This window comes from Phascolarctos cinereus, unplaced genomic scaffold, assembly GCF_003287225.1.
Source record: "Phascolarctos cinereus isolate Bilbo 61053 unplaced genomic scaffold, phaCin_HiC Scaffold_7;HRSCAF=346, whole genome shotgun sequence".
NCBI lineage: Eukaryota > Metazoa > Chordata > Mammalia > Diprotodontia > Phascolarctidae > Phascolarctos > Phascolarctos cinereus.
The window spans coordinates 88,312,547-88,337,355 of NW_027556180.1; the positions used below are offsets into that span (position 1 = coordinate 88,312,547).

The following is a 24,809-nucleotide window of genomic DNA, read 5'->3' on the forward strand; positions in this document are numbered from 1 at the left end:
CCCACAATTTGACTGTTGTTTTTAGCAGACCCATTTGAAAGGACTTCACATTTAAAACAATAAAAAATGCTCTAAAGAAAACTACTTCATACTAAAAATTAAAATGTTTCAAAATAAAATGAGCACATAAATGATTTCCAGTGTGCCAAAAACTTTGTTAATTTGCAAGAGCAACTGAATCTCACTGCTGTATCACCATCATGACACTTAGGCATTTCAGCTTTCTCTCAACACCAGACCAAGAAGTCACTTGATAGTCCTAGATACATAACTGATAATTAGAAGTCAGGAATTATAAACGAGACCAAGAACTTCCTTTCATTATTTGGTTATTTCCCACAGTCTCTTACTTCTTTTACTCCCCTCCCACTCAAATCATCTTTCATAGCCAGACGGCTTCAAAGTAGTTTGGAAAAACAAAATGAATGCTTCAGGTCACTTCATCTATCTGGAGAGTGCTAATAATTACTGCATAAAAAACATGCCTGAATAGTCAGAAGAATATATTCACAAAAACAGGCAGTTTTTGGGGGAGATTTCACAAAACCCTTAATACTTTTCTAGGAAAATAAGTAACAACTTTAAATATTCCATCCCTGGTGCTCTGAAATATTCAAGAAAGAGGTTAGTTTCTAGTCTTTAAAAAAAAAAAAAGGCTAACTCATTTCCGACAGTGACCATGAAACCAATTATTTCCTTATTATCGGAAGGACCTACTGTAAAGTATGCGGTAATGTGCAGTCAAACTGCATAAAATCCTCCTAATTGAGGAGTCTTCACTTTACTACAGTAAATATAAAAACCAGCAGTTTTTACACCAAATTTTTTTAAAGAGACAAAAGTTTAGAATTAACCCTTTGGTTCCAAGATGAGAATTTTCATGATACACAGTGCATTTTGCATTTACATAATTTTTTAAAAAATAATTGAAAAAAAAAACCCAACATGAAAGGCCTTCTTGGTTCCAGTGGGTTAAAAAGCTCTAGAAACAATGAGTCATGAAATTAAATGAAGTAGAATTACAGACTTAATGTTAAGACACTCTGGAAAGGTTGCTTAATAAGAATATTATATATAAGCTCTGTAGCAATGTGATTTCTTGTTTTTTTCCTTTTTTTTGATTTTTCTTTTGGTTTCTGTTCTTTTGCTGGAGCACTTCATCTACTGCTTTATTCTGTACCTATAAAGTAACATATAATCTCCACTGTTTATCTTAAATTTGTTATGAAATTGCCAATAATCGGATACATAATTTGTATCTGTATTTTATTTTATTGCTTCATGTCCTTGTAAGTCATTCATAATTGACAGATGATTGTGGCCCTTACCTAAGTATTTTTTCTAATAAAACAAAGCAAATTTAAAAAAAAGCCCTAAACTTTCCCTAGCAATATCCACACAACTTTTTCAAAAGAAAATTTTATTGCTATGTTTTGTTTTTACATCACCAGATTTACCCTTGTCTCTCTCTCTGCTCTTTGGCACAAAGCCATACCTCAAAATTGTAAAAGTGCTACCACAACTATTCTGGTGTAGCTGGAGTCTCTCTTCTTTTTCAGCAACTTCCATGGGGTAAAATCCCTACAGATGAGCCAAAGGTTACAGACATTTTCCACATTTTATTTGCGTAACTTCACACTGGCTTCCAGAATGGTTCTACTAATTTCTAGATCCACTAACAATTCATTAGTGTGTCTGTGCTTCCATGACTTCACCAACATTGCCTAGTCCTGTTTTTTGTCACTTTGCCAATTTCCTGGATGTGAGGATCTTCACAAGGACTTTTTATGTTTAATGTAAATTATTTCCTTTATTATTGTGAGTTACAGAAACCTGGCTATCAGCCACAGCTTCATATCACTTAAGAAAGGCTCAATAACGTTTGGTTTGGTTTTGTTCTCTAAAGACTAAAAGATGTTGAATTTTTTTTGAATGAGAAAGAAGGCATCCCAGAGATGGCAAAAGGCCCTACGGATGAATAGAAGACAATGAATTTCCTGTTACTGGTCAGCCAACTAGCCTTTATTAAATACCTACCACGTGCCAGACGTGAATCTTTAGAGAACCCCCAAATAAAATGAAGATGCTAGTACTTGGCCTATGCAAACAGTATAGTTCCAATTTCAATATTGCTTGCAAAAGGTAAGTCTTGAATCAATCAAATCCAAAAGCATTTACTAAGTGCCTTATATGTGCCAGACACTATGTAGGGAGTAGGGACCAAAAAACAAACAAACAAACAAAAAGGCAAACAGTCTCTGACCTCAAGAAACTGATTTTTATCCAGGGAAACAACATATACATAGGTAAGTAATAAAATATAAAAGCAAATTGCAAGAGATTAGGAACTTTAAATTGAGTTGGGATAAATCTCATTTCAGTAAAGTACATGCTCTGTAGATGTTTTTTATTTATATATGTTTATTGTGGTTTTAACTAGCATTTTTATTTATATTTGGAGTTAAGGGGGGAAATTACTGTCTATTGTAAAATCCAGTTTTTTCTCTTTCTTATAAAAGAATATTTAAGATAATTTCCCAGTAAAGAAAACGAGAGAAACTAAAAAAAAAATTATCGTACTCTCCCCTTGTAATTATGGAATTTCAGAGCTAAAAGAGACCCAAAAGATCATCTGGTTTAACTCCCACATTTTATGGCTAAAGTAGCTAGGGTTAAAAAACCCACAACAACATGACTTGCCTAAAGACACGTAACTCAAGTCAGTGGCAGAGACCTGGGAGCAGAACTCAAACCTTCTTTCTACTACCTGGCATGCACTCTAAAAACTATGACTCTAAATTATACAAAATTAAAATATACAGGTTTTTACATAAGCAGTAATAGACTTAAAAACGATGATCTACAATATGGCACAAGTCTTACTAAATACTTCTAGGGAACCAAGATACATATGGGTCACTTGGAAAAAAACGTGTCCAAACAAGTATAATCCTCGGATGTTCGGGCAGGACAGCAGTTCTGCAATGCCAAAGAAACTCTCATTTGCTTTTTAAAAAACAAATAAAGGCTTCAGGAAAAACAAATTCAAATAATTGTCAGCAAAGTTTTCATGGTTAAGTAGTACCTGGAATTCTAACATACATAAACACACACACGGATGTACATATACACATACCTGCCATATACAGAAAAATGTGCCAACATCTCAAAAAGTAAACATCATAGATTCATTTCAAAGGTAAAACTACTAACCTCTTCAATCTCATATAGTTTTCACTGGCAGCAGGTCTGCATTCAGCACGCTGTACCACTATTCCTTCCAATGAAAGTTTATCTTGAATGGAAAGAAAAATATGTTAAATCAATATATTTGAAGACATAATATTTACTATTTCCAGTGCTATCTTTTGAAATACTATGCAAGATTATACAATACAGCTAAAACTGGAAATGGAGTAGTGGAAACCAATTAATCTGCAAGTATTTATTAAGCACTTAGTACATGCTGGCCCCAATTCTAGGCACTGGGGAAAGACAAAACGAAGTAGTCACTGATCTCAAGGAGCTTAAATTGTATGGAGGCTACAGTATTACCTCTGCCACAAAGACTTTGGGCAGATAATGTAATTTTTTCTATGACTCAGTTTCCTCATCTATGAAATTAGGTGACTGGATTAAATGATCTCTAATGACTTTTCTAATTCTAATATTCTAGAAGTCTAAATCAATTTCTCTGTTCCTTACCTTTTCTGTATAATGTAGGCAGATGAAATTTAGCAAAACAGAAAAAACACTTTTAGGTTTAGAATCATAAGCCCTGGGTTCAAATCTTGTCTGGGCTTTTCTTACAGAGACTTTGTATGTAACCTTCTTTCTCAGTATCAGAGTCCTTGGCTTTAGAATAAGAGGGGTGGACAACATGATTTCTCAGATCCAAAAACCATGCCCAACATCGCTCTGGCAGTATAAAAGAAAAAATCCAAGGACTTTTACAACTTCCTTACAAAAATAAATAAGCAATTTTCTTATAAAAGAATACTGTAAAAGAAAGATCCCAAGAATCACGTATATGGCAGGTTTCTGTCATTAACTAGTCATGTTACTTTGGAAAAGTTAGTTCTCTTGGCCTCACAGCCATGATCATCTATCTATATAATTTAGAGGGTTCAAACAGATAAACCTTTACCTAGCATCTGAATCTTCCAGCCACAAGATATTGTGATTTTATATATTCCTTTTCACTTAACCACACTGGTCTTCCTCTAAAATTAAAGTTTTGCTGTTATTATTTGATTTTTTTGTTCGCATTTTCTCCCTCAGGCTCTTTACGGGCACAAGTCTATTACTATATTGTCTTTGTATAGTAACTTTAAAGGAAAGATTTGGAAAGATCACAAAACCCGATTTTGACTCTTGTTCTCCTTCCTCCCATCTGAGAGGTACTGTGCAAAAGACATTCACCACCTTCTCAGGAGTTAAATACTTTCCTGAATAGATAGAAAGATAGGAATGGATCCCCTTCCTTTTATCATAGCAGATTAAGTGGATTTCAATCTGGACCAAGGCAGCTAAAAACTACCCTACCAGGAAACCCACAACAAAATTCTTTTAAGAAGCTATGTGGAGCAACAGAATGGCCAAGGGCCGAGCTAAAGGACTGGACAACAGTTCTTGTGAAAAAGAACAGGGACTAGAGCTAAGCAGCCAAAAAGGTCTACCTTCTGCCTTGGTCTCTCAAGTTCTATGTTCAGATGTGAACACACCATTTTTAAGATGAAAACTGAAAGGGGCCAGGACTGACAATATCCTATGATAGTTCTGTTTGGTTATTTCGCTCTGTTGGTTGTTTGGCTACATCTAATGTTGTTGTTATTCTTCCTATAGGGCTAATTCTACTTCTCAGACTCTCCACTGATTTACTGAAATTTTCTACTTGCTTTTCTAAGCCATTGATTCTCATGTGTTTTCTTGTAGTTTTTCTTCAAGACACATTTCTGTTTGTAGGTGCCAAATTCTCCTTTTCATCTTTTGTTGATTTTCTCCACTATTCCAGAGGCTCTTACAACTGGACAATTATTTCTCCTGGGATCCTGTGTACGATTTCAGTCTTCTCTTTTTGTTTCCTCATTCCTTCAGCCACTTATTTTCCCTGGAGGGTTTTCCTGTGAGCCATTCTTTCTTTTCCTCTTTTTGTAGTGTCTTTTTACTTATTTGAAGGGTCGGAGCAAGTCTATTTTCTAGCAGTACTGGGGAGCTGGGTGCCAAAACTTCTTTGGAGCCCTAATCCACAGGAAGGATTCTGTGCCAGGTAGGGAGTGGGAGGGAGAACTGTTAAGGTCCTTTCCAGCTGTTAATATTTTTTGATTCAGTGACACTGAGTAGTAAGCACTGGAGCACGGGTTATAGAGTTTAGTGAATCTTGTACAATGCAAAGTGATTCAAATGGAGCACAGCTCAAGTAACACCTAGAAAGGTATTCATCTTCCTTGGCATGTAAGGAATGAGATCAAGTATGTTTGGAAGCTATAAGGCATCAGGAAGATGTAAAGCATGCTTCTTTATATAATCCTTTTGGATACAGGACATTTAGAGAACTGGCATTAGAACTTCAACTCAGTTCTACAGAACAGTAATTTGGATTACTGACTCTCCTGAGATGGGAAGCCACTACCTTCCTAACTGCCTGTTCCAAGTCACACCTTAACCTACCTTGCCTGGAAAAGAAGAAAGGGAATAAAACTTCCCCTCCCAGCAAGTGACATAAGGTAACTAAAACATTTATAGATTTTAAGTATTTGAAGATTTCTCCTCTATCTTAACCATCTTTCTGGCAATCTGCTTATTGTTCTGAAAGCAAGGTTTTTCATTATAATCCACTTGGCATCTGATCTTAAACAGATCACTCAAACTAGTAATGTATTTTTAAGAAACAGATTATCTCAACTAATATTTGTGAATAAACTTGTCTGTCTTCTACTTGATCTTTCCTTAATCTTCAACAGTTTATGGAATGATATAGCACATCAAGACTTTATTCACTCTAGCTCAGTGTTTGATTTGAGCTACATTTATCTCCTATGATAGACAGTCAACTCAATTATTTGTTCTAATGAAAGGGAGCACTGGCAAAAACAGAGCCCAAACTATGGTATATTTGGCACTGGAACATATTTTCTAATATGCACAAGCCAAACGTGTGTTTGTGTCTAAATCCTGAGAATTCACAACAATCAAATAAGGAAGCCATGCTCAGATTCAGGAGGTCTTAGAAAACTGACCATCTTCCTCAACTACTACCCACAGTGCAATTTCAGTGAACGGCAAAATAGACTTAAAAGGTATAAAATAGGCCATCTGGAAAAAGGTTAATGGAATTGGGGATTGTTTAGCCTAGAGGATACAATTCAGTTTTTAAAATTTGCTGAGTGTCTCTACTGTGCCCAATTCCCACAAAAAGGACAGGACACTAAAGAATTACAGGAGGGATCATGTACCACAACATAGTTGAAAAAAAAAAGACCAACACATTAATTAAAACAATTCTATACAGTGCATAGGTAAGTATTAAAATGTAAGATACAATCAAATGTGCCAAGGGTGTTAGGAAGAATGTAAATTTATTACTGCCCAAGTACATGATAGTTTTTATTAAGATGATGCTAACTGGTAGTTCTCTTATCAAGTTAAAATAAGCTTAAATTAAAAACTGGAGAGAAAACGCTGGAATGAGCTACCCAGGGAGCTAATGTAGTCTATCCTTAAGATTCTGTAAGAAAAGAAGCCATCAATCTTGGATGATTGAAAAAGGCGGTATCCCAAAGGATGAAACTGGATATACTCTCTGATTCTAAAAAATGAATTTTACAGACTATATTGAAAGGCTGTTAAAACAGGAGAAATTCTGGATACTTTTAACAAGTCATTTTTTTCCTTTCCCATTTTTAAAAACTGCTATAATTAAAATAGGTTAACTGCCCTTAATAATTAAATTAATACTTGCACTTTCAAATCAAATGGTTTACTTTTAAATACATAAATTTTTTTTTCTGATTCAGACCAATGACATCATAAGTTCTTCGATGGGCTTGAACTAGGAAGGAAACTCTATTTTGATAAGACCTGTCAGTGCTAGTACTCTGTTGGCAGACAAACTGACAACCCAGATTGCAGGGATTCTTTAAATTTAAAATATGATTCTCTGTCTCTCTCTTTCATTTTCTCTCCTCCTCCTTCCATCTCACTCATTCTTCCCCTCTTTCTCCCTTCCATTGTCTCCCTCCCTCTCTCCCTCCGCTAATCCCCTTTCTCTTGCACACACACATATCCAGAGTGGACAAAAATGTAGAATAAAATCTTTCCTATGCTAGGAACTTTTCTAGGCTAATAGTTTTGAGTGCTTTTCCCACATACTGAACTCCTTCTGTCACATTTTCTGTTGAATTTCTTAAAATGTTCCCCAGAGTAAAATTTTAGAAGACTTAGTTCAATCCTACACATTTAAATGTGTATTTATTCCTATTCTTATTCCTATTTAAAAGGAAGGCAATGTGACACAGTGAATGGAATCATTTGCTTGGAATCAGGGAGACCTGCATTCAAATCCTGCTTCAGAACTTAGTAGTTGAATGATCATAGGAAAGTCATTTAACCTCTCAAGGGCTTCTTCAGTTTCCTCATCTGTAAAATAAGGAAACCACTATTTATACTAACTATTGACTAGAGCTGTTGTGAGGTGACTTTGCAAACCTTAAAAGATTATTTAAATAGGAGTTTCTTTTATTACTATTATGAATATTATTCATCTAACTAGAATCATTCATGAATATGATAACTTCCTCTCCAGATTACTAGTGTTCCTTAGAAAGAATGAAGTTCTGTATATAGTTTCTGTAATAACTGGAATGTCTATATCAACTCAGAAAATTGGCATATATAGTTAGCTGGCATATTCTTTGTGAACTATAACAATATGATAAAACACCTAATACCTACAACACTTCTACTTTGTCATGGTTGGCATGCAGGTTATTCAAAGTTTATTTCTCAAAGCTGGGCAGCCGGATGATTGACTCTCTTCATATCAATGGATCCCAAAGTGTCAGTGAATACAATGGCTTTTTTATTTTGGTTATATACATAAAGAAGCCGAATCTGGGACAGAATCAAGTGCACTCTAATAGGAAGGAGTGGAGAAGGGCTTTAGAACATGTTTGGTGTTCATCTCAGTGTCCACAATCCTATGAACTGGAATTAAGCAGAAGTTTCACCAGTATTAGACAACTTAAATACCTGAATGAGAAAGAGAACTTGTAAGAAGACTTCTTGAAAGGGGGCAAATTGAGGGTGAGGGAAACATTTAATCACATCTGAAAGACAAAGCCCCAAATCTTGAAAAGTGACATGTATCATGTATAATTGATATCATATCACTTGCTTTCTCAATGGGCAGGGGATGGGCCAGAAGGAAGGAGATAATTTGGAACTCAGAATGCTAAAAATTAATTAATAAAAGTAAATTTTTTAAAATAAAGAAAGGTGACATGTATGAGAACCCAAGGAACAGACAAAAAGTAGCCTTGGATATCTGAGAAAATGAATTCTGTAAGTTTTTACAAGTTTATACTCAACAACAGATTTTCCAGATATAACAGGTCAAATGGGCCCTTCCTGTTTCTAATTAAGGAAAACATTTTTTGCACATTAAGTTAGACTCTGGTCAGCATAGTGAACATAAATCAATACAAGCTGGTAAGTTATATTTTAGGTACAGTCAAAGAATTATTTTTTCACCACACAGTTAAAAAACAATTGTAACAACTTACATTTATAAAACATCTAACAGTTTTACAAAACAGTTTCCTCACAACCACTCTCTGTGGTAAGAGACACAAATATTCTCATATCCATTTAAAGATGAGGAAACTGAGGTTCAAACAACTTAATCTGCCAAAGGTAACTCAGATGCTTTCTGAGGTGGAAAATGAATTAATCTCTTCTAAAGCCAAGTCAGATGCTTCTATCTCACTAACGGGGGAGGGAGGGAGTAGTTTCCAGGATACCAACTATATCTAGCACACCAACTATACAGCCGGTACTGTGTGAGATACTAAGGATACAAAGACCAAAAAACCAATTCGTGCTATCGAGGCATTGATGTGCTATTATGGGAGTCAACAGGTACGCAAATGTATCTATAAAATAAATGCAAAGGGGTGGAGGCAAGATGATGGGGTTAAAGTCACAACTGCTAAACCTCTCCCAAAACCTCTTCTACAAAATGAACAGAGAAAACACCAAGCCAAATTCTGAACAGGAAAACTAACAAAAAGTCACAGTAAGTCATTTTTCTAGCCCAGGGCAACTTTGGAAGACAAAGGGAGGTTTGTGTAGGCTGGGGTTGGGGTTGGCCAAGAGCCCTGTGCAGAGGAAGCTGCACCAGCTGTGCACTATGGTGGCGGAGCAGTGCCTGGGCCCATAAGGGGACAGAACATGTGGTCAACAAGAGACCCCAGGGGACCTCTGTGCTGTCTCTGGGCTTGGGATTGGATGCATTTCACAGCTCCTTCTCCCATTACCCAGTTCTGGATCACAGTTCCAGGATGAAGAGGAGTACAGGAGCCCTACCTGGGTAAGGACCAAAGCACAGACCAGGAGGGTAGAGATCATTCCTCTTCCCAGACCACACCACTCCGGAAGCACCAAAAACCTACAGGCCCCTGGGCCAAGCTGTGAAAGCAGAAGGATATAAAAGACAGAAGCTCCCTCCAGCCCTCAGAGGTGAGTAGAGCCCAACTCTAACATAAAGTCCAAAGTCAAGAAATGGGCTGGAAAATGAGCAAACAACAAAAATAGAATCTGACCATTAAATGGTTCTATGGTGACAGGGAAGCTCAAGGCACAAACTCAGAAGAGGACAATGACTTGAAAACATCTATGAGCAAAAGCTGGGAGATAAGGAAAGTATTAAGTAGCAGGGCATAACTGAGCTAAATACTAAAGGAAGCAAGGAATTCTCAAAAGCAGAGGTGAAGGGGTGCCTTCCAGGAATGGGGGAACAGCCTGGGAAAAGGCACAGAGGCAGGAGATGGAGCAGCCAAAAAGCTAGTTTGTTGGAAATGCAGAATGCAGGAAAGGGAGTAAAATATAATAAAGCTGAAAAGGTAGGTGGACTTTAAATAACAAACCAAGGAGTTTTTATTTATTGTAGAAGCAACAGGGAAGCACTAGAGTTTACCATCTAGAAGAGTGGCACAGTCAGGTTTATCCATTAGGCAACTACATGGAGAACACACTGCAGGGAAAGATAAAAGGCAAGATGAAGGGGAGGCTACTGCAATAGTGTGGGTGAGGAGGGCCTGAGGTAGGGTGGTGGCCACACGAAGAGACAGAGAAGGGAATGGATGTGAAAGACATGGAGGAGTGGAAATGACAAGATTAGGCAACTGAGTGGCCACATATGGTGATAGAGAGTGAGGAGGTAAGGCTAAGAGTGAAGTTACTGGAAGGACGATGGTGTTACCCTATAGGAATGGGGGGAAGAGCAGCGAATTTTGGGAAAAAGGTACTGAGTTCTGCTTTGGATGGTAAGAAAGAGATACCTAAGGGATATCCAATTTGAAATATCCAGCAGGCGGATAGAAATGTACAATGAGCTCAGAAAAGAGACCAGGGCTGCATATATTGATCTTGGAGACATTAAAAGAAAGGATAATTTAACTCATCGGAACTGATAAGACTGCCAGGTGGAGAGAGTGTGGAGAGTAAAGAGGAGAGGGCCTAGGACAAAGCCCTGGGGTATATCCACCTTTGGAGATATGACACAAATGCTGAAAGAGCACAAGAAACTGAGGAGTAGAGAAGCAAGAGACAAGTGTCACGAAAACCCAGAGAAAAGACAGCAAGCATCCAGTACGGAAGAGGAGGATAGTCAAGCAGGGTAGGGGAACCTGAGGCCTTGAGGCCATATATGGCCCTCTAGGTCTTCAAATGCAGCCTTCTGGCTGAATCCAAACTTCACAGAACAAATCCCCTTAATAAAAGAATTTGTTGTGTAAAACTTGGACTCAGTCAAAAGGCTGCACTCAAGGACCTAGAAGGCCACAGGCTCCTCTGAAAGAGTCTTAAATGCTGAAGAAGTAAAGGATGAGAATTTAGAAAAGGCCACCAGATTTGGCAATTAAGAAGTCACTGGTAACTTTGGAGAGAGCTATCTCAATTGAATGTTCAAATAAGAAGCCAAAATGCAAAGGAACTAAGAAGTGAGGAGAGGAAGAGAGGCAAGAAATGGTAGAGTTTTTCCCCCTAGGATTTTGGCTGTGAAAAGGAAGAGAGAGATATAAGGTGATAGCTTGAGGCTTGAGGAAATGGTAGGGTCTAAGTAGGAATTTTGCCAGGATGGTGAAAACTTTTTTGTTTGTAGGCAGAATGGAAACAGAGCATTCATGAGAATGAAAATCAGAGAGAGAGAGTGGGAAGTTGAGTATAAGGTTAGGTGCTAGAAAAGATGGGAAGGGATGGGCCCAAAGGTACATGCAGAGGGACTGATTGTGATTCAATGATCACCTCTTCCTCAGGGACTGGAGTACAGGCAGTGATGATAGAGGATTATATCTGAAGGTTCTGAAAAGCAGAGGAGAGAAGAGGGAGATCATGGAAAATGTAAAGTAGGAGTTAAGGTCATCAGCTGAAAGAGAGGGGGAAAGAGTGGTATGGGAGATCTGAAGAGAAAAAAAGGGTGTTTTAAAAACACGCTAAACATACTGAAATTGTTTTATATTGCAATCAAATTCAGTGATATAGGTGGAGATAAATACGGGCTCAACAGTACTTATTCTTTAAGTTCTACTATTTCTATAATGACCACTAGTCATTCCGTAAAACATTTTCTTTACATAAGTCCTTAATCTTCTTATTTGTTGTCGTTGAGTTGTTTCAGTCACGACCAACTCTTTGTGACCCCATTTGGGGTTTTCTTGGCAAACATACTAGAATGGTTTGCTATTTCCTTCTCCAGCTCATTTTACAGTTGAGGAAACAGAACCAGTAAGTGTCTGAGGTTGGGTACGAACTCAGGAAGATGTCTTCCTGACTCCAGGCCTGGCACTCTATACACTGTAACACCTTGCTGTCCCTTAATCTGAATATTTCCCTTACTGCAAACAGCAAACCCTAATAAATGTCTTTCCAAGTGAATTTGTTACCATCTCTGCTATATGTTTGGGTAGCTAGGTAGTACAGTGGATAAAGTGCAGGGCCTGGAGTCCGGAAGACTCATTTTCTTGAGTTCAAATCTGGCCTCAGATACTTAGTAGATGTGTAACACCTTGGGCAAGTCATTTAACTCCATTTGCTTCAGTTTCCTTACCTATAAAATAATCTAGAGAAGGAAATGGCAAAGTACTCCTTGCCAAGAAAACCCCAAATGGAGTCACAAAGGGACGGACATGACTGAAAACAACAACAAAAATCTCTCTATATGCTACAGAAAGGATCTTTTTATTGTATGATATTTGATGTCGCCACAAAGCTAAAATAGATCTGTTGAGTGCAATTAGTATCACTTAGCTTTTGGATGGTATGGATAGCTATTACGCATTTGTGCCTATTTTTCTGGCTGATACACCAAGCCTTCAAAAAGAATTTACTAAATGGCTACCAAGCATTCACAAGTACTTTTCAAATATTTTAAAAAACACATCCACAAAAGAAAAAATTATTATTCTACTTCAAAAAAATAAAACAAATAATAAGACTTCTAGAATAGAATGCCAGATTATGACTGCAATGTACCCCACCACTGCAAGCTAATTGCTTCAGTCAGGGGCTGAAGAGGAATACCTTCTGCAACAAATCAAAAAGAAGTTTTTGAGAAGGCAAAATTACTTATTAGAATTTAGCCCGTGACATTGAAACAAATAAAGAGAAGGGAAAAAATTAAGTAGCTCTATAAGTTTAGAAAACTGCTTTCATAAACAGCATTTATGAATCCTTCTTCCGACTAACTTCGGGATGTAGGCCATTTTTACAAATGAAGAAGCAAAGAGAAACTGACTTTAGTGCCCTCCAAATACCAAAGTCGTGGTTCTAACATCTTCAGGCCATCATATCATGTTGCTCATAAGATACCTCTGTCAGGGTATCTTTTTGTTTCTGTTTAGAAAAGAATACAGCATACCACAGGAATATCAAAGAGCAGGGCTTACACAAAAATAATGGGAAAAGTAGGCAGTACAAGGAGTTGGTCTACTTTGTTATGCAAACTAGTCTGAAGACAGGGATGTCAGAACACAGTGAGGAGGACGTCACAGCACCCACAGCACCAACTACTCTTATTCTGAAGTGGCTGAGCAACCCAGGCCTGGAGTTACGGTCTGTTCTCATCTATGCCCTCAACCTCTCTACTGCAAAGAAAGTTTCCACATCAGAAAAGGCGAGGAGAAAATGAAACACAAAGAAGCAAAAGGGGAATTCAACAGGAAGTGTTGAGATATACGTGTGTCTACACACATATAACACATATATGCATACATGCATGCATACATACATACATACAAGCAAAGCCTACTTCGTGTCAACCACCATACCCTCTAAGACTGTTATGGGACAAGGGCTGATGGCCACTGCAGAGGGAGCACTACTTTAGGTGAATGTTCAACAGTGCCTAGGCTTTTTCCTAAGAGCTACTTTTATTTTGTTCTTTTAAACAGACAATATAACTTTTGAAACACAAGGCAAATAAATCAATCTTTACAAAAAGTAGATGAGTTTATGTTGCTTAGTTTGGGGAACTGCTTTTCCCTCTTTTTAAAAATTGGACAGCTTGAGGGGGCAGGGATTACTGGGAAATAAAGATGATGCTAAAAGAAAAGAGAGCAACAAAAATTTAAGTTAAGAAAGTGAATGAGTTACAGTGACAATGACTAACATGGAGGGTAAAAGACTAGGAAAGCCATCTGAACATACACAGGACTTGAAGTGAACTTCGAATATGTACTTGTCATCTGTCATTTTATTTTTGTGAAATAAGTTTTCCACAACATAGTAATTAAGGGTTTATTTAAATTGTGCTGAAATTTTATCCCTGAAATAATTTCTCTTACTAATCCTTTCCTCATAATTTCTGTGAAACTGATCTCAAAATATTGATATAACAAATTCTTTAAGATCTTTCTAAGCAAAATACTCTTTTAATCCTCCTTCATAACAAGAAAACAATACATTTACAGACACTTTACAATTATTACAAAATAATTTTTTTCCTATTTTATCAGTATTAATTACTAATGATAAAATGGTATTAGACGAATCTTTCACAGGAAAAGTATTCAAACATTTACATCAGATTGGTTGAATGATATACAGAAGATATTTCATGTTGCTAGAGAAACAAATTATAAAATAAAGGTTATTGCATTAAGAGCTACCTAGTTCATTTTTTCAAATTATGCAAATATGTCAAATAAATGATTGCAAATAACCAAACTTGAAATCTTGGGCATAAAAACCCAAGAAAATACTCCTCCTTAGGTAAAAAGCTCAGCTTACTACACTACCCTGGAAAGCAAATTATATTTACTGTGACCCCAGAAAGAAAAAAAAAAGTTCATCTTTTCCCCCCAAGGGACTCAAACAGGTATTCATTCTCTGAAAGGGGAAAAAACAGGGGTTAGAGGTGCTTTCAATTTTTCCTGCTCTGCTAATATTTACTTTATGGAGAAAAAACTAGTTTATCATGTACCCTATCATTGTCTCATGCCAAGCTATTTCAACTTGCCACTCCTTGCTGTCACCTTGCTTTCTTCCCTTCCCCCTCCTCCACACTATCATCACTCTGGGTATATACAGCATGATGTTATATTCAAGCTACAGCACTCTGTGTCTTTGTCCAGTAAATGTTTATCCTTACTATTATACAGAATCCATAGGCAGGTTAAACAGAATCAAGGATAAATGATTATTGAATCTCTCTTCCCTTTCTGATTTTTATCTTAAAAATTTTTTAAAGTCCTTTACATCCAAAGATACTAAGAAATCATCTCTCTTGTCGAAGATACTGGAATCAGAATGTCACATCAAAACAAACTGAGCACTACACAATAAACAACAGGCGTAGCGCTCCTAATTTTCTTTAAGAAAAAAAAAAGACTGACACTATGCAGTATGTCATGTATAAAGCTTATAGATTACAAAGCTATCCACATATTTTTATTTCCATTTTCTTATTTATACATCCCTAAAATCTAAAAACTAAAACCAAAAATAACATTAATTTAATACCTATTTTCCAAAAGTGATAGTATATTAAACATTCTGAATGATTCAATGAGTTATGAAGATGAAACACTACTGGTTTGGTAACTTAAAAGGTATTTAGATACAAAAAGCAAATCTCATGTTTACTTGTATCATTAAAAAGAAAACGTGACCTGTTTGGTAGTAAGCACATAAAATATTCAGAATGATCTAACTTTCATCCCTGCAAAGAAAATGCTTTTGTAACCAATCTCTGCCCTATACAGTTAAATGCAAATTGTCTTTTTCAGTCTTACTCCTGAAACCTCCTGCATACATAGCTGATACGCCACCTACTGCAAAACGGAGCTGACAGCTCATGTGAGGTTGCCAGCATTTCCATTCCATCACCGAGCTGGAGCTGAATAAAGGCGTGTTTGTGTGGTGGTGGTGCTTTTTAAAAAGCTCTCTCTAAGCCAAGAACAAGAAGCTGCAGCGATTTTGAAAATGGAACGTAAAATAAACAGGAGAGAAAAAGAAAAAGACTATGAGGGGAAACACAACAGCCCTGAAGGTCCTGATCAAGGAAAGAGCTGCAAAACGCTGATGACTCTCAATGTTGGTGGCTATTTGTATATTACTCAAAAACAAACACTGGCCAAGTATCCAGATACTTTCCTTGAAGGTATAGTCAATGGAAAAATCCTTTGCCCCCTCGATGCTGATGGTCATTACTTCATAGACAGGGATGGACTCCTTTTTAGACATGTTCTGAACTTCTTACGGAATGGAGAACTTCTACTACCAGAAGGATTTCGAGAAAATCAACTCCTGGCCCAGGAGGCAGAATTCTTTCAGCTTAAAGGGCTGGCTGAAGAAGTGAAATCCAGGTGGGAGAAAGAACAGCTAACAGCCAGAGAGACTACTTTCTTAGAAATCACTGATAACCACGATCGCTCCCAAGGTTTGAGAATCTTTTGTAATGCTCCTGATTTCATAACAAAAATAAAATCTCGCATTGTATTGGTGTCTAAGAGCCGGCTGGATGGATTTCCAGAGGAGTTTTCTATATCTTCAAACATTATTCAATTTAAATACTTCATAAAGTCTGAAAATGGTACACGGCTTGTGCTAAAGGAAGACAATACCTTTGTCTGCACCCTGGAAACTCTGAAGTTTGAAGCTATCATGATGGCTTTAAAATGTGGCTTTAGACTGCTGACCAGTCTGGATTGCTCCAAAGGGTCAATTGTTCACAGTGATGCACTTCATTTTATCAAGTAATTACTTCTGCCACTAGACAAAGGCTACAAGCATGAAGCCAGTAAACCTTGTTAAAATACAGCATCCAGACATCACAAATAACATGCCTAACTAGCTCTGTACCCCAGAGCTCTGCTGCTAATGAATTACTGTGAGCTAATGGTATGTAAATTCTATCTATGACATCCATCTCTGGGTTATTTGTGCTGGACAGAATCCTGCACCTGAAACAGAAACAAACTATCTTCTAAATACTGTAAATAAATATTGATGTTTTTGTTATTTGTTTATTTTTTCCTTCAGGTGGTTTTCAACTGGAATCACAATATAAAAAAATGTCTTGGGCACTTGCACGATTAACATGCATGTACATTATTGCACTTTTATGATGATAAAAATATTTTAACAGAATACAAGACTTAAACTGCTTACAGAAAAATTACAAAGCAGCTGAACTGGAAAACATAAGCACTCAGCACAAAACAGACTTACAGATCAACTAAAACAGATTTCTAGTGCAACAAAATGAGACTGCAAGAGGGCATTAAAGATACTGATTTAAATTTTAATGGCAGGCAACAAAGAACATTTCACAGCTTCTTGTGAAACAAAACTGGAATTACAGCTGAATTGATAATTTGCTGAAAATTCCTAGAATACTGTGTTTGGTAACAATAAAAATATAAAAACAATGCTAGCTTCTTTTCTTGTATGCATGACTATAAGTAATAGCAGTAAAATGCCAAAATACCGATATTTAGTCACACTTAATGATTTCATGTAAAAATCTGTAACACGAAATAGCCAACTACCATGCCATAACAACACTGGATAGTCATGTAAGTTGCAAAATTAGCAAATTTGTTTTTTACAGATTGAAGTCCTACAGGTATGGAGAGCTTAAGTATTGATAGAGCTCTTATCATTAAAATCTTAAACAGCAGTTGTTTCAGATCCCTATTACCACAAAGAAAACAAAAAACCTGGACATTTTTGGAGATCAAAACACTAAATCATCATCATCATCATCATTTCTTCTTCTTGCAATGTAATTCAGTTACAAACACATGTGATATAGTTTTGACCCTAAAAAAATTTATGAGCTCTTAAGATTCACTGGGTTTTATTAAAATGGTAGGTTTTTTAAAATCTTTGTTAACGAATAAGACAAATGATTTCCAAGAAATCAAGAGTAACAGAAATAATTTAAAATTTTTTTCAAGTTTATGTCTAAATGAAATCCTGCATCTAAAAAATTAAAAAACGCTTTTCAAATGTATGTTTATTTCTTGTACAGGAGAGCTGAGTCACTTTTCTGATACTTTCACCACGAAAAATACTAATCTGCTAGAATTGCTCTTTTAATCTAAAAAAATTAAAAAGATTAAACATAAGTTTTAGTAATAATACATATGTACACAATATCCCTCAAGAAAATGTCTCAGATTATATTTTTAAATTTATATTTGTAAATTTTAGTTTCATATGCACAAAACTCATTAAATAGTAAATTTACTTTCAAAGGTACATATTTAATTGTCATAAACATCACACTCAATGCTGGGTACAGATTTAAGTTAAATGTGAGTATTGAAAGAAACCTTTCTTTATGTACCCCCTGAAAAAGCATTCTTTACAAAAGAAAAAAAATGAAACACCACAATTAGGGCAAAGTAATTTTAATAATCCACATTTTTAAATCCTCATGCTTATACTATCACATTATTTATTTAAAGCACATGGAAAAGGAAGGGAATATGCCATTCCCATTTCTCATAAAACATCAGGCAATCTTTAACATATTTTAATAATGTATGTTAAAAGTAAATATTATTTGACTTTTATATACTTGCCTGCTCTATGGGTTTATTTTTCCTTGAAATTTGGCCTTTGGTAATGCAAGAAATCTTAGTTATTTAATGTCACAGAAAAAATGGACCTTTAAAAGCAAAATTTCAGGTCAAATGATGAAAAATATTTTTGACATCTCTGTTTTTAAATGTGTTCACAAATCTTGGTATTGCTACAAACAGGCCATCCACAAACTTGATATTTTCCATGGGCATGGTAAAAGCTACATTTTCCTTGCTAAAGGAAATCGCAATCTTGGGAAACAGGACCATTTTAAAAGGAGGAAGACATCGGTCGAGGTGCCAGCTAGGGATGCCAACTGTCCTTTGAAAAGTTTGTGCCGGTCTCACAGATTTAGAACGGAAATGACATTTGAGACTGTCGAATCCAACCATCTCATTTACAGATGAGGAAACTGAGCTCAGAAAGATCACGCAACTTGCCCCAAATCAGAGAGGCCACAAATGGTAGAGGTGGGATTAGAAGCCAGGACAGCCGACTCCACATTTCATGTCCTTAAATAAAGACATTTTAAAAGCTAATCAAGTTTACTTTTTAAAATTATTAAATATTCCTTAAGTTTGGCTTAACACATATAGTTAAGTGTTTAAATATTGTGCTATGTAATACCTGAAAAAAAAAGACTACATTTTTCAACTTTATTATTACTTTCCACTAAAAAAATTCAAGAGGCTTTACAGAACACCAATTATGAGGCAGAATACCATAAAGCAGAGAATTTTTAAAATCTTTTTAATGTCATGGACTGCTTTGAAATCTGGTAAAGCCTATGGATTCCTTTTAAAAATGTTTTTAAGTACATAAAATAAAATTATAAAGTAAACCAACTATATTAAAATAGTCATCAAAACATTAAAAAAAATTCATAGACACCAGGTTAGAAATCCCTGCCATACAGCCACGGTATTTTTACCAGTGGTCACTCAGAAATCTCTTTCTCAATCTCCTACCTTCAAAAGAAGGAATCACTAGATGGAAATTAATGACACCATTAAAATGTTAACTCTTAATAAAGTTGCCCATTTTCAGTAACTGATCACCTCTTTAAAATCTAAATAAAATATGACTAATGTCACAACTCAGGCCAGGAAAGGAGAAAAGTACCATATTCCAAAGCCCTTAAACCAACTGTTACGCTGTTATTTCAATACTAAATTTATTACAGTCTCAATGAAATGACAGAATCCTTTAACAATGTTTAAGCTAAACACTAAAATGGAAGAAATAATGAAAACTTTTAAATTTGGTCTATCCCTATGATTACAACACAGGGAACTCCCTGATGCAGAAATTTCATCCACCCATCTAGATTTGGCAACCCAATCTTATGGAGTTGCCACGTATACAGTAGATGTAGGATTTGAACTTGGATCTTTCCATTTCCTTCTTCATATCCTACACCATGTTGCCTCTGACACTGAGAATAATGAAGTGAAATTTCTATTGCTGGTTATTTCTAAATGCTTCTTCCATTGAAAATATTACTTGATTTTAGAGATAGATGGAATCACACTGAATGGGGCATCCATTAGTCTCAATCAGATTCTCTCTTTTATATACTGCCCCTTCTCTTTCTCTTTTAGTTTTTATGTGCCTCATAACTACTTTGGGGTCTTTTTTTGCTACATTTCTTTATATAGACTCTTAAAAAATATAAGATATTTTCAATACATTCTTTTGTATCTAAGAGTAGGGCACGTACAGAAGAGAGGGTGGAGAATGGAACTGTCCACACTAGTGCCAAATCTAAAGAAATAAGAGATGAATACAGACAATAACCCTGAAGGACTAACTAAATGTGTTCTACTACCCAGATTCAGTCCCAAGTCACCAATCTGATCCACATGGATGAGCGGCATACTCATGAATGCTGGCTGAATAGGCACAGGGTATAGACTGTTAAAAAAAAAAAAGAAAGAGAAGGGAAAGGCAGCGTTGTTCGGTGGGGAGGGTGGTATGGGCAAGTCCTCTCTGGTTTTTACTCTAACATGTTTCCTTAACTGTCACATTTCTTACTGAAATATACTAACAAATATTTCCAGACTGTGCTAGAATAAATACGCGGGATATTTTCAATCTTTATACAACAAAGATAACTCACAGTTTAAAGAGCACTTCATATATTATAAAGTATTCTCACATTCTTGTCGTTGATCCTTATAATAATCTTATTAGGAAGCAAGGTAAGTAGTGTTATCTCCGTTTTACAAAAGAGGGGAACCAAGTTGTAGAGAGATGGAGTGACATTGCATGGTCACAAAGTAATCAATGACAGAATCCAGGGCTAGAACTCAGGCCTCCTGATGACCTTTGTGAAATGGAACTAAAGTTGTACTGTGTGTACTCTACAGCAACATTCCAAAGAGCAACGGAAAAAAGTGCTAACTACAGCTTTCAAAACACAAGGATGGATTCTACTGTACATGATTGGAATGGTAAGGATGATGGTATTATGTACAAGGTTGGGTCTTTTTTAGGGAGAGGAACACAATACAGTTACTAAAAACACATATTCAGTTCAATTCAACATTCAACAAGAAGGACCCCACGGAAAAGTTATCTGTTTTGTTACCCTAAAGCACAGCTGTGGTGTCTCACAAGCAAATGCATGTTCAAATGTGGCATCACATAAATTTGGAAAAAAATATATACACCAGGTTCTGAAAAATATTTTGTCCTTTGACTTCTGGGCATCATACTAAATCGATTGAGTAAGCATGCAATTTAGCTGTGCTAATTACTGAGAAGTCTCCTAATATTTGAGGCTATGGGTACCTGTGTATACTTGCGTATATGTATGTGATACATATGTACGTATATACCTTTTATACACATATGTAATACACTGTCAAGAGTGGCACATTAACTAAAATATGAAAACTGAGATAGCTATCTGTGAGATGCATTAGGATGCTAGATTGACATAAAAAATGTATTCTGGAAAAACTCCACATGTATAAGAATATGACGTATACTATTCAATATAATGTAGTAAATGTTCTTTTTAAAACAAGTCATAACTACTCTTTATCAGTAAAAGAACGATTGAAAAGCAGTCTTTGTTTCTCTGAAGATATCCACTCAAACACTACTATAATACTCTATTCAAATGTTAAGAACACATAAACACAAGTTGAGCTTGCTTCCTAGCATTGATGTATTCCTGAAAAGGTGTGGGCAAATAGAATTTTGGCAAATCAAATTACATTTTTAATACTGTAAGGGAATCTGGTCCCCCAACTTTTTTGGTATATTCATATTTTTATAAGTCAGGTTTGCTGTAAATGACACACACCTTTATATTCATGTGTATTCATATAGGATTTTCATTTACATAACCCTCTAGGCTGGACTGACACATCCTACTTGGCTCCTTACTTTATATACTGCTTATATATTTGATCTCTAGCCCATCAACCTAATTAATAAAAACAAAAACATATGTAATAATACATACATCTCTTAAGGCTTTCTACTTGGAAACTTATTATTATTATTATTACTAGTATTAATAATAATATTAGCATAATGGGCAGCTAGGTGGCACAGTGGATAGAGTGCTGGGCCTAAGGTCATGAAGACTCACTTTCCTGAGTTCAAATCTGGCCTCAGACATTTAGCTGTGTGACCCTAGGCAAATCACTTAACTCTATTAGCCTCAGCTCATCTGTAAAATGAGCTGGAGAAAGAAATGGCAAACCACTCCAGTATCTTTGCCAAGAAAATTTCAAATGGGAGTCATGAAGAGTCAAAATGACTGAAGAACAAATTATCATCATCATTATAGTAATATTAATTACTCACATTTAGAAAACAAATTGATGTTTACAAAGCACTTTCTTCACAACAACCATTTGAGTACAAATGTCAGCTTTATTTGTACAGATGAGAGGACAGAATTTCAAGCTAACTTCTTTGACCCAAAGTCATTGCAATAGTTGGGTAAGACATAGGTCTTCTGACTCTAATGCTCTTTCTACTATACTCCAATACTTTTCTACTATGACAAAATGCTGACGGACAAAAAGTGGATTTGAGAAAGACAAGTTAAACACACACATGTGCACACACACATTTTTCATTTATTTCAGTTACAAAATATCTAACATGAGCGTATTATTATCTTATTTTCTAGTTTCATATACATGAGATAAAAACCAAACAAAACAAACTGAAGCCCAGAGAAATTAACACATTTACTCAAGGTCACAAGTAAAAAAAGTAGTAAAATTAGAATTTGAACATAGCTCCTTCTGACTTCTCATTAGCACAGTAAAATCAGTGAATTGTGTTGTAAGGTTCTTAAGCATACTTTAGGAATGGACAACCATACCAGGATTTCAATGTCTTATTTAAATAGTTTAGAATTTAGCCATTCTTGCTAATGAAAAACAGAAATTTATAAAAGCAAAAAGAATTAGTTACATGGCTAAAAGATTCATGGTAGGAAAACATTATAAATCAAAGAATCTAAAGGTTATGAGCAGTAGACCTGGAGAAGGGGTAGGAAATCTGTGGCCATCTAGATCGTTGGATGCAGCCTTCTGAGTTCAAGTTTTACAGAACAAATGCTCTTATTAAGGGGATTTATTCTGTGAAGTTTGGATTCAGTCTAAGGGCCATACTGGAGGGCCTAGAGGGCCACATGTGGCCTTGAGGCCACAGGTTCTCCATCCCTGACCTGGAGGATGGAAGTACTGGACATTTTTACTATATCTCTAGTAATCATAACATTATATAACCAGGAAATAACACACAAAGGAACCTTGGATACCCAGATTTTTTTAAGAGTTGAAGCACCTGAATATATGAACATCCAGAATGTCGCAACAAAGCTGGGCTATCATTTTGGACCTAGGCTGCCTGGACCTTTTCTTCCCATCTTGTCTCATTCCCAATAAAATAGCTCATGTCATACAGAAAATTGGACCCAGGAAAATCTCAGATCAAGAGGGCCAGTGGGATGAGGTTCTCCAATGACTGTAAGCAAAGATATACAATTACAGTATTAAACAGAATTGTATTTGTAAAAGTCAGTTGATAATGGGCATGTAGAAGAAAATAATTAGCATGTCTAACAAGTTCATGTACATTTAGCAAATTAGTGGCTATAAGTAAACCCTGTTGGAGGGAAAGGAGTCATTACTATGAACTGATAATATAGGGATTCTCAACCTTGGTTTTGTCAAACTGCAAGATTTCTCTAATTATCTAAGAAGCATGTTTCAAAACAACATTCATTTTCATTCTTTAAATAATAAGAAGAGCAATGATGATAAACAAATACCTAATAACTTTATTTTTTTAACTGAAGGAGGTTGGGGGAGGAGGGGGAGGAATATTGGTTGGAGAACATGCGCATGAGGGTTCTCAACAAAGACTGAGAATCAATGATGACCTAAAGGTGTTCAATATTTTTTATAGACAGCTAATTAACCCCTAAAATGCCCTCATGAGATAGGTAAATGGCAAGGATTATTATTAACCCACTTCCCACAAGTTAATAATAACTTGTGGTTAACACAGGAAGCAAGTTTTGTTCAAATCCATATGATAGCAGCAGCATCATGACAGACTGTTACGTGGTGCAGTGGATAGAGCCCTGAGGCTGAAGTCAGGAAGACATGAGTTCAAATCCTTAGACGCTTATGTGCCACTTAACTTTTGTTTGCCTTATTTTTTCTCTACTACAAAATGGGAATAATAACAATACCTACTTTATTGCAGGGTTGTTGCGAGGATCAAATGAGGTAATATTTATGAAGTGCTTAGCACCTTGTCTGGCACAAATTCCCTTCCCATCTCCCCATTAGGCAAAACCAGTGTTAAAAGAACACAGCTCCTCTCATGTCCAGGTTTTCCTACACAGTCCCCTGCCTAACTTTTGCCAGCTAACTAATCACATCACGTAGGGGTTGACTGATAATATTTCAATAACACACAGCTTTAACAACATAAACTACAGCCACTGCTAATTTTTTTTTTAAGGCAGGCAAACTATCTCTAAATCATTAAATCATCTGGACACAAAAGAAACAAATGCTATTGGAAACAAAAGGTCTTTAAAACTATTAGTTGAGAAATGTTGACTATCCTTCATACAGTAAAATAATTACCTTGGTATCTTGCATGTTACCTTAGAAACCAGAAATCTCTTTGCTTCTAGGGTCAGCTACAAAGTATCACACAGCCCCACAGGTTTGACAGAGCAAGTTAAAGGCAATCTAAGGCACTCAGGTCCCATTAATTTTTTCCATCAAATATTTATTAAGCACTTACCAATTACCTAGCACCCTGCTTGGCATTACATGGGAGACATAAAGGTAGACATATCTACACATTCTGAATGAAGAAATACAGAATGATATGAAAATTATAGATGAATTTTTAATTAGGAAATTATTAAAAAGTTTACAAAGTAGAACATAAGAAAAATATCACATTAAAAAGTGATATCACAAGACACAAAACAACTGTTTACT

At 36.0% G+C, this 24,809-nt stretch overlaps 2 protein-coding genes across 4 annotated transcripts in view; one reads left to right on the forward strand and one right to left on the reverse strand.

Annotated features, from left to right (window-relative positions):
• The window catches only part of GTF2F2 (general transcription factor IIF subunit 2), a 159,532-nt gene that overhangs the window by 82,160 nt on the left and 52,563 nt on the right, over positions 1 to 24,809 (reverse strand). For all 3 annotated transcript variants that reach the window (XM_020971471.2, XM_020971455.2, XM_020971464.2), the window contains one exon: positions 3,214 to 3,295. In XM_020971471.2, the coding sequence (XP_020827130.1) occupies positions 3,214 to 3,295 (82 nt within the window). The remainder of the gene's footprint in view (positions 1 to 3,213; positions 3,296 to 24,809) is intronic.
• On the forward strand, positions 15,499 to 17,147 carry KCTD4 (potassium channel tetramerization domain containing 4). Its single transcript, XM_020971490.2, has one exon. The coding sequence runs from the start codon at positions 15,700 to 15,702 to the stop codon at positions 16,474 to 16,476; it is 777 nt and encodes a 258-aa protein (XP_020827149.1). The 5' UTR covers positions 15,499 to 15,699; the 3' UTR covers positions 16,477 to 17,147.

Excerpts from the sequence above, each read along its gene's own strand:
- KCTD4 (XM_020971490.2), top strand. The coding sequence starts at position 15,700 with ATGGAACGTAAAATAAACAGGAGAGAAAAAGAAAAAGACTATGAGGGG.